The sequence below is a fragment of the Mangifera indica genome, chromosome 7, assembly GCF_011075055.1.
Source record: "Mangifera indica cultivar Alphonso chromosome 7, CATAS_Mindica_2.1, whole genome shotgun sequence".
In the NCBI taxonomy this organism is placed as follows: domain Eukaryota; kingdom Viridiplantae; phylum Streptophyta; class Magnoliopsida; order Sapindales; family Anacardiaceae; genus Mangifera; species Mangifera indica.
The window spans coordinates 17,851-28,574 of NC_058143.1; the positions used below are offsets into that span (position 1 = coordinate 17,851).

Consider the following 10,724-nt stretch of genomic DNA (forward strand, 5'->3'; position numbering starts at 1 on the left):
GCATTTTGAATTATGATGTATTTTAGTGACAAGCAGTTTCCCTCCCAACATTCCGCTTCACATATTGTAATCTTCCTATTACATTTTATAACACTAAAAATTGATTGTAAATTACACCAGAACGAGAGAAATCCACAAAATGTACACCCCCATTGAAAAGACAAATCAACCAAAAACATCACTGAAACATAATTTCATCCTTTCGCGTAATATACATTAAGGAAACATCTGACCACCAAAAATATAGGCATTGTTTGAAACTGGTAGAAATTCCGCTTTTGTTTCCACTCAATGTTACAGAACTTCTGCAATATGGACTCGAAGAATCAATAGAAGAATTATCACTACTTGCTAGTTTCAGCAGCTTACTTGAACTTTCTAGTCAAATAAGTTGGGGTCAATCATTGGCCTTATAGCTGGAACATTTCTTACCTGCACTTCTGGTACCTGTGGTTTTTCCTCGGAAACTGGAACCTGTGGTTTCTCCACAGAAGCTGGCACTGGTGGTTCTTCCTGGGAATCTGGCACTGGAGGTTTTTCCTGGGAATCTGGCACCAGAGGCTTTTCCTGGGAATCTGGTGCCTGGGATGATACTTCAGGAGCCTCTGCATCAGTTGTAGATGTTGCGGGGGCGTTTTCTCCTGCAGCTGCCAGATTAGTATTACTCTCCATAGATGGAGTAGGGGCTTCACCATCTTCAGTGGTTCCATTAGCTTCTGCTTGGAGGGGTGCACCATTTACTGCTGGTGTCGTATTGGGAGGTGCTTCCAATGCCAATGGTTGTCCTGGTTGCTGCTGGGAACTCTGTGCAGCAGGAACAGGTTTTTTCTGAATTGCAATTGCAGTAGCAAGGGATGGCATCCCTGGAGGAAGAATTTCAATTGCTGGTTTCTTCCCTGCATCTGCCAAGCTTGTAAGCTTGGGTTCCTCAAGAGATGCCAGAAATGCAGCTGCAGAATCAGTTTTTGTTGCTGGAGTGTGCTCGACTTCCTTCTGTAACATTTTGTTCCAAGCCTCAACCAGGCTCTTCAAAGTTGGTCGCCCATGGGCCTGAAGATATTCATGAGGCTGGTTACATCCAAGTATCAAATTCACCGATTAAAATAAACAGTGCACATAAACAAGTCATACATGAGCATGAAGCACTGCCTCAGCAAGCATCCCAGTATCCTGCCAGGCCTTCTCCATGAGGGCATTGTCTCCCAAAACTGCAGCTGAAAATGCTGCTTCACGTCCAAAGCCAACCGAGATTAAATTGTTCACCAAATTCTGCAGTAGAAGATCAATAAAACATTTCAGCATGCATCAAATTAGAACTGATATGAAGATACATAAATAATATGCTACATACACTCAATCTTGTCAACTCTCCATGATTGGCAAGTCGTAACGCAAGTCCTCTTAACTCATGGCTCCGTAATGCTCCTTTCACTGAACCTGCAGCAGCTAATCTCTTCAGAGCTTCACGAGCAATATTAGCTTGTGCAGTAGCATCTGCAGCATCAATGAGGTCCAAAAACTCCTTAGCAAATTTCTCTATTCCTTGAACAGCTTCCACAATATTTTCTTTCTTAGATGTCAAACTGAGAATATCATTCAAATCGGCTTGGTCTTGTCCTATGTCCCTGCTGTTGCTCATTGTAAGAAGGCACTGAAGAGCTCTTTTCAAATCATTGCTCTGCATGGCAAGATCAAATTCCAACCTATAAAAGGAGTACAGGGTCATAAGAGGAACTAACCAAATGCTCCATAGCAATTAATTTTAAACAGACCTCTTCGGAAAAGAATAATACTTAATTTTATTATATTAAGTAGGTAAATATATTTCTAGTACAAGTCTAAAAATTGCCTCACATATTACTGAAAATGTACTACATGTATGGGAGAAAATTACAGCTAAGAGAGATAAACATCAGTCCATAAACTAAACAGTTGAAAGACAATGATAATACCAGCCATAGGAACCCACAATAGGAAATATCTAAATGAACATGGTATACCTTTTAGATATTCCAGGCAAATGAAGTGCCTCAGTTGCATAGCCCATTCCCATCATAAATTGTGCTAAATCATCATGATGTTCTCTGCCAAGTCTACTTGCCCTGAATAAGATATAGAATTTAGATTATCCATAATTATCTCACCATCTATCACTGAACAATGAACCAATGAAGTACCATTTCACTGCACTAACTGCATCTCCATAGGCAGCAAGACACCGGCAACGAATTCCAGGATGGCTAAGGGAAATGGCATGTGCACACATGTACCTACCAAATAAAATTTATTTAAATACCATAAAAAATCTTAGTTATCTATTTCTAACATTAATTAGCCAGGTGCAATAAATCAACACATTAGTATGGGGTGGAAGGTGATAGCAAATATATAAGGTGGTATTCCTGATGAACTCTAACTCCCCCTTTTGTCAACTCAATATTAATCTCACTAATAAATTCCATGATAGAAGTTTTAACGTAGGCAAAAACATAGGATAGGACATTAAAAAAAAAAATTTCAATGCATGCTACTCTTGCTAAAATCAAACTACCCTGTAACTAGGAGAATAATTAATAGTAGAGCAAGTAATTATATTTAAAACCTAAAAAGAGAAGTTGAACACAATTTATGAAATAAAAGAGTGAGTACATAGTCCAGTTTTAACGTGTAGCAGTACGAAGTCCTTGATTAGCCACTGAAATATGCAAAGGGATCCATACCGGTCAACAAGCCAAAGAACTCCATCTCTGACACCCACCACAATTAGGGGTCCAACTGGTCGCTTCTGTTCTGATGGAAAGCGGGTGACTGCTACCGCCACCCCTCCACCACCAACAGCAACTTCATTAACCTTTCTTTCCTCTAAATTTGGCATCATTGAATCATCACCATCAGCTTTATCTTGTTTTGGCAACGTCAAGAAAGGTGGCACAGAAAGAGCATGCTGAAAAGAAGCTAATCGGACCACCTGAATGCAATTGAATTACTTGAGAAATTTTATGCCCAATATGGTAACAAACAAATGAGTCAATGAACTGCAGGCTAACGAGAATTTTAAATGGAGCTTTTAGAATAGATCTGACGAATCTTTCAAAACTTGCTATTCTGACTTTCATTCAATCCCTAGACAAGGCTTGACATAAATAAAAAGAAGTTGAGTCCAAAGGTCCATTAAACAAGGCTCAGCAAGTACAAGGCTCATAATTCTGAACAGAATCATTTAATTTTTTATCAACAGAAAAATTCACACAGCCAAAATCAGGGCTGTAAATCAATTTTAATTGATTTTTAAGCCAATAAATATTAGAGTTCTCTTACTCTCAGATTAAGTTTATTATTGTATTCGTTTCACTCCTGAAATTTCCATGACAACTAAAGTAAAGCATAAAGCCTTCTAGCAAGCAGAAAAGAAAATTCATAGCTAAAATAAGGTGGCAAACACTTTCAGCATCAAAATTGCAAAATTAAATATCTAGTTCCATCTATTCCATTTAACAATTAAACTGAAACCCACACAGTAGAACTTAGAATTATCAACCTGTAGCATTGGGGGTCTCAATGTTATTCTTTCGTTTGCAGTGTTTTGAGGACCTTCCACATTGATTAGAGCCAATTCTCCATGCTCAGCAACTGCTCTTGCCTGTGCCTCTTTCATTTTCATCTCTTCTTTCATCTTTCGTGTTTCCACATCAATTGGTGCAACTCCAGCATCCACAAAAACGCATCTAAAATATAGCAAAGCAAAAATGTAAGGTATAATTAGTACTCCAATTCCCAACCACCCTGAAAATGCAGCTTATTGAAAACACAATTTCTCCTATAACTTAGAAGGCAGGAACTAGAACCATAGATATAAGTACATAAAAGCATTTTGAACCACTGAATATAAGCATCAGTTTTGTGTCAATATCTTACTCAATGGTGGTTGGTGTAACCACAAACAGCTGTCTCCGGTGCCAAACAGCTCCAGTGGCACAGGGTATTGCAACATCTCCTAGGTATCTATATTGGGGACGCAAAGAAGATATAACTATATATTGTTGATAGGCAAAGGCACAATACTCAACAGTTTGGTCCCACGCAGTCCATTCTGGCTGAGGAAGTAGGCCACCCACTGGCTGAAAAGTTTCCCAACTGCACATTGTAACCTTAATTAATATGAAGAAAGTCTGTGCCCAGTCCAAAGGCTAAAACAAATGCAGTTAAAAGTATTTTTTGATTATAAATAACAGATGGCTACTTTTAGCCCTAAAATATTTATGTTAAAAAATGGCTACGTACTGATAGATAAATGTGCCAAAAAGGAGGTTGCACATCTCTGTGATTCTTTTTGTGTGCACATGTGTGTGTGTGAGTCCATGTCAAAGTAGTAATACTCATAAGCAGACTTCAAAAAGAAGTAGATTGAGGACAATACAGAGGGGGCAATCTGTGTTCACACTTACTTCAAAATGAAGTAAACTGAGGACTTATGGCAGAAAATTAATATTTTATTTCCAGAAAAGAGCTGCAAATACAGAAGATTGGCTTTTTCTTTTCCTTTTCTACAAAACCAAAAGTCTTCAGACTTTTTTACAAGTTCATCTAGTAGGAGAGATGGGCTCATGGCATACAATATATATCAAGCTGATGGCACCTGAAAAACTTGAACTTTGCTTGGGAGGGTCAACGTTGTGGACTAGGCACAAATTTAATTATTTTAACTGCTCCAACAAGGACTATTCCTCAAATTTCAAAGACCAAAATTGTAAGAAAAGAGGAAATTAAAAGGGATAAAATATGCTTCCTTCCTCAAACATTATAAATCACTATTATTATTTTCCTCCTATTTTCTGAGAATTAATTGGAAGAAAAAGGACAAAGATAGGAGCAAACAACACAAAGATAAACATAAAGCATTATTGAGTCGTCTATTTCCATAGCCTTGAGACCTTTGAAAGATAATAACCAAGAACAAACCAAGAAAGCTCCTTTAGTAATGCGGCCAGCCCGACACTTAACCATTATAAGCAATAGCCCCTTCATGACAGACAAGTTATACAAGAAAATTTCCAAGCCCACCTGTAAAGCTGAAAGTTCTGAGGTGCTGCCTCAGCTGGAGATCTCTGAGAAGAAAATCCGTCATCAAAAGCTGTAAAAGAAGAAATGCCACTACTTCCAAAGCCTGACAGAGGCATAGACTGTATTGTTGAAATGGCTGTGGCAGCAGTAGGACTAATCCTCCGAGATGTTCGATAAGCCACACCAAGTAGAGCTCCCCCATGCAATCCAATAACCTACAAGAAATTTTATAAATGAGAAAGGAAATATAGGCACTTAATTTTCCAGGGACTAAGCTCAATTAGTCCAAGCATTGCCCCATAAAGGAGGATGCTGCAGGTCCTTCCTTGCCAACTCCAAACTAAGCCTTACACCATTCTTATGCATCATCAAAACTATGTATCCCCAAATGTCAGTTATCATTATCATAATTTCAGCCCTTTTTTTCAATGCTCAAAATCTCATAATCCTTCCTACATGTTCACCAAGGTCTACAAGCTTGGAAAGTCTGCCTATATAGCAGAACTAGAAGATACCCATAATTAATTTCCATTAACTTCATGCATGAAATGCTGCTTTTTTGCACTGCAGAAAGAACTAGAAGACATCCATATTTAATTTCTGTCAACATAGAGAAGGTATACAGTGAAAAAGTGACCAAATACCGGTTCACTGGAGCCACCGATAGACCTCATTAATATGTTTGATGTTCCATCATCCAACAAGATACGAGCTTGAACAGTAGCTGAGGAAGCAGCAGTAGCAGCAGCTGCTGCTGCTTGGGCTGCAGCTGCAGCAGCTTCTTTTGCTTTTCTTGATGACCCCCCCTTGGGAATCACAGGAATTCTGGGAGCTAAAGCAGATTCCAATATAGCAAATCGGTCATGGCATGTATCCCATGCCAGAAGCCTTGCACTGCCAGAATCGACAATAGACCAGTCGCTCACTTTGTAGATGGAGAAGTAGGGAATATCCGGCCACACAATTGCTAGGTACCTGCAGCCAAATTTTGCTGTAAGAAGCAGATACTCATCCCAAAAGAGGAAATTGTAAAACCAAACAATGCAAATATAAAATATAGAAAAAAATTTCAGCTGAAATATCTCGAATCAGTGCACAACTTATGTTGTATAAGATAAATCTAAAGGAGGAGTCCACAAAAATAACAGCTCTCTTTCAGATTAAGACATATAAGAACAAAAAGGTGATTTACATACTTCATACTATATTAAGATAATGAAAGTGATAAAAATAAGTCATCACTTCAACTGCATGTCCAAGTCAATAATCACCCCCATCATAAGCTTTAAAGTTGACACCCCAAAAACAAAAATCCAGCGTTAAAGCAAAATTCAATAGCACTTACTTCCCAGAACTGCTTACAGAAAGAACTGAATATGAGTCATGTGGAACAGGAGTGCTAATGTGCCTTTTTATCTGCTTAACATGTAATGGTTCGGATGAGTCCCCTCTGAATCGTCCTGTTTCGGATATGGAGCCATTATTTCCAAGAGATGGATTTGCAATGCTTGATAACTGAAAGTTGAGTAGTTTCAACTCCCTCTCAACTATGTAAACAGCTGAATGCTCCCGACTTCCAGGTGGGGTTGGTAATGGAGCTACAGCTGGGAGAGATCTAGGATCAAACTCGCTGATTATAACCCCAATATTGGTTCCAGTAGCAACAAGGTGAGGCTGTAAAGGATGTGCCACCATACAATAAACCTGCAGAAGAAACTCAGGCATGTAAAGCAAGATATATTCAAGATTGAGGAAAAGAAACACATTACATGTTGTGAAAAGTCCTTGGATGAAGTGGTAAGTGAAATCTCACACAAGAAGCATGAATTGCCAACTTTCTGATTCATGAGATAAACTAAATTTTATTTTACTGTAGCACATAACAGATGTTTCATACTTCTGCTATTTTAAAATTAACAGAGTACCACAAAAGGATTGAATCTACTAAACTTATAGAGTTGATGGAAAGCAAATTTGCTGAAGAATTTAATGATGTCAAGGATGATATTTTCCTTCGTATTGTAATCAAGCTACCCTTTAATGTTAGTATATGTGTAACAACAAGGAATAGGTTCAACCATTATTACTTTTCCTCCAGTAACTTATCAATAATCCTATCAGAGGCCTTCTTATACTAAAACACATAAAAAGCTCATCTAATTGAAAGGAACTACCAATTCAATATGGTAAATAGACAGCGCAAAACCCACATACCCTAAGTTTCTTGTTTGGCGCAAGTACTTGAGAAGGTATTAATGAAGAAAGTTCACACAAGGGTCTTGTGAGGGCTGAATAAGTGGGATGTTCAATAGCCCTGCAAAAAGCAGAAATAGTTCTAAGGTTATCCATAAATAAATAAATGAAATGGCATTACGCCTTAATCCATCATTATTTAATTTTTTTTGTTGATAGCTGTGACAATTGTCATGTTAATCAGTGCAGCAAGATTCATGAATAAACAATTAAGAGAAAACTCTGTAATTGATGCAGCTGAGGCAGAAGAATAGGCTTACCATATGTGGGAATCTTTAACACAAGTTAAAATATCGAGGTTCGGAGCTCGAGGGTGGCACCAAGATGCCACACTCTGACAAGCAAGTTTTGGGACAGGTTTAATTCGCCGCAGTTCCTGTGAAGGAAATGCACATGAAAAAAGAGGAAAACATCCACAGTGTCAACATAAATTCCAATCATACGAGTAAATTTTCAGGAAAGTGATAACTTCTTAAGGTTGGTACAACACCTTAAAAGAAACAGTGTCCCATATGGCTAATGTCTTATCTGCACCAATTGTAATAAGCTGTGGAGCACCTCCCATCACTCTAGAAAGCTCAACAGCCACAACCCCACCATCATGCGCCTATCGGTATAGTGAATAAAAAATACCAAAAACCTTTATCAATGCCACTAGCTCTAGAAAGACTGTGCATGCAAATAAATAAAAAGAGAAATAAAGAATAAGAAAATAAAATCATCCGCTGTCCACAAGAAAATACAGAAGACGAGCTTAAAGTAAAATCTAAAGCATAACAATCAAAGATTACTACAAGATAAGATTGAGAAAGAAGAGGTAGAAAGCAGGACAAAAACAGTTAGAAATTCTATGCCTAAAATTTGTTCAAAATCAATCATATATAATAATCCAATATCAACATTTCAAATTTTTTAAGAAGTCACCAGTTAGACAAGCTATGTGACAAATACCAATATAATGGCAAAGTTCCTGCAGACTTTTAAGTGAATAAAACAAAAATCCATAGCTACAATAAGAAATGCTTGGTCAGAATATTAAACATTTAGCTAGATGAAAATACTCAAAGTGTCTAAGGAGAAATTAAGGAAATAGATACCTTTAAACTTAGCTTGGGCACAAGTTCTCGTGAATCTTGGCCATGATCCGCACTCCAGAGAACAAGCAAACCATCACTAGCACCCGAAACAAGAAGCGCCTACAATCATATAAAATTACAGCAGAAAGAATGTAGGTTACAAAAGACTGGGAAACTCCAATAAAGGGAACTGTGCAATGATTTTACATGTCATTGAACTGGTTTGAAAATCTTTTCATAAAACTATTTGCAAGAACTTCAGATTCTAACAAGCCTCTCTATCATGTGGACAAAAAGCAACTAGAATTTAAAATAACTACCAAAGCCACAAGCACAACTTACTATAATTTAATTAACATAATAGGGGGTATTCAACAGCAAGATCAAGTTGGTAATCTAACTTATATACTATTCTAAGTTACTATTTAACCTAAAAGCTTAAGCTTATCAAGCTTTAACAAGATTATACCAACAGAGTATTAAATTAAGCAATCATCATAACAACCCAGCACTAATTAGTAATATATTATCAAATGAAAAAGGTATCTCCTGAAATTGCAAATATAATAACATTAGAAACTGAAGAAAAAGCAGCATAAAGCATAAAAGATAGACAATCCTTATGTATATGTTCTGATCAACTCAAGCATGTTAATCGAACATACCAATCTATACTAAGAGTTTGACAATAGATATAATGCATAGATACATGCGGAGAAAATAAACTTAAACTTAGAAAACTAATAAGCTACCTCTCCAGAAGATGCCATAAAAGTCATCAAACAAGCTATTGATCCTTTATGCCCTCCAGTGTACCTACGTACAAGCTGCAAAGAAGCAAAAATTACCACAGAAGTAAAGATCATTATTATCATGAAAGAGAAACAAGTTGATGAACCCCAAACCTTCCATGTTATCATTGAAAGAACTCTGATGACACCATCTGATCCACCAAAGGCAACAAGGGGAACATCACCAGCAGCAGACCTAGAGAGGAATTCCATACTGCAAAAAATAAAAAATAAAATGAACATAAATATATGTTAAACACTTCCATAATGTGTTTGTAAACTTTGAAAAATCATGACTTAAACTTTAAATTCTTGAAGTTAGGCTAGAAATCCACGACAAAAGAATCTATAACATCTTAACGTATATAACTTAGAATTATGCTTAGAGAATTTGCAATTCATCAGTTAAACTTTCAATAATTGACATCATATGAGAAATACACAACAGAAGAATCTACAATAGTGGACAAGTACTTCTTAAAGTGGCATGCACACAAAAAGGCTATATACTAAAAGCGGTGATGAGCACTTGCCAAAGAAGTGACTTGTTGTCAAGTTCCTGTTTGGGTACATCCCGGCCACGCATTGTAACCAAGTCCAAAAAGATGGCTTTGTTTTCACAACAGATCACAAGAAAATGCCGCCCTTTAGTTGAGGGAGCAGGAGAAGTGAAACCTGAAGTAACATTATTCACAGCTGCTGGAGCCTCAGCAGCTGCCGCGCGATTCCGCCAAAGTTGCCAAAACCGCACATCGTCATCATAGAAATTCACCTGCTTAACACTTAAACAGCCAAATGCCGCCACAACAGGACCCCGTTTCAATAAATAGAAACATGTAAAAGAGCACAAATTACATTGCAGAGATCATTACCTTCCTCCACGTATGGCTTCGGTAGGTTTCCCTTTCGAATCTGTGACTAAAATTATAGAGAATCTAATTAAACATTGGATCCGCCAATCAAACACAAATTAAGTAATCAACAGAACGAGACTATTGATACCTGATTCGCCCTCCGCAAGCTTATCTAATTTGACGCCAACCAAACGGCGCTCATCGACTCCACCGGCTTTTAGCTCATAGATAACCTGTTTGTGCTCCCAATTCCAAACGGAGACGCGATCCGATGAATCGGCGGTGACGAGCCAAGGATGAGTAGGATGGAGTTGTATCTTCACAATTTTATCGGTGGTCGGCCGAAATGCTCTCAGCCGCAGCATTTTGCTTCTACCTTCTCAACAAAGCTTGCGAATTCAACTAAGATATTGATTACAGTTTCTTTTCATTCATTCACTTCAATGCTCGCCGGATTCAAATTGTCCCCTTAAAGTTTTCAAATCCCAGATCTCTTCTTTTGCGACCAAGTAAATTTCAACACCAAGTTAAAAAATAACCATATTTTGAAGCGAGGCCTAAATATGTGGCTATTTGCAAAAAAGTGTTGAGGAATCGGGTCAGCCCTTTAAAACGAAGGGTTATTTTCTAAAATACTTTCTAAAATCAGGCTTATTTTATCTAATTTGGTGAAATATTTTATTAATGAT

General features: G+C 37.6%; 1 protein-coding gene across 2 annotated transcripts; it reads right to left on the minus strand.

Annotated features, from left to right (window-relative positions):
• Positions 1-62: 62 nt before the first annotated feature.
• LOC123220727 lies at positions 63-10,601 on the minus strand. Of its 2 annotated transcripts, none has more exons than XM_044643288.1 (20): positions 10,184-10,601; positions 10,054-10,093; positions 9,715-9,963; positions 9,296-9,395; positions 9,143-9,217; positions 8,412-8,510; positions 7,805-7,921; positions 7,575-7,690; positions 7,276-7,375; positions 6,407-6,765; positions 5,706-6,036; positions 5,062-5,276; positions 3,916-4,134; positions 3,539-3,725; positions 2,721-2,968; positions 2,178-2,270; positions 2,001-2,102; positions 1,352-1,703; positions 1,132-1,269; positions 63-1,050 (listed from the first exon to the last, which is right to left on the minus strand). In XM_044643288.1, exons 1-20 carry the CDS (start codon positions 10,398-10,400, stop codon positions 379-381), a joined length of 4,029 nt encoding a protein of 1,342 aa, XP_044499223.1. In that variant the 5' UTR covers positions 10,401-10,601; the 3' UTR covers positions 63-378. The 2 variants fall into 2 exon arrangements, with proteins under 2 accessions (XP_044499223.1, XP_044499222.1); XM_044643287.1 differs by having other exon boundaries at positions 10,054-10,099; positions 10,184-10,600.
• Positions 10,602-10,724: the final 123 nt, after the last annotated feature.

Bases quoted from the DNA above. Each gene is read 5' to 3' on its own strand.
- LOC123220727 (XM_044643287.1), bottom strand. From the start codon at position 10,400: ATGCTGCGGCTGAGAGCATTTCGGCCGACCACCGATAAAATTGTGAAG. The intron at 10,100-10,183 runs GTATCAATAGTC...CTATAATTTTAG, and splicing joins GCTTGCGGAGGGCGAATCAG to TCACAGATTCGAAAGGGAAA. The intron at 7,922-8,411 runs GTATCTATTTCC...CTATACCGATAG, and splicing joins TGCCCAAGCTAAGTTTAAAG to GCGCATGATGGTGGGGTTGT.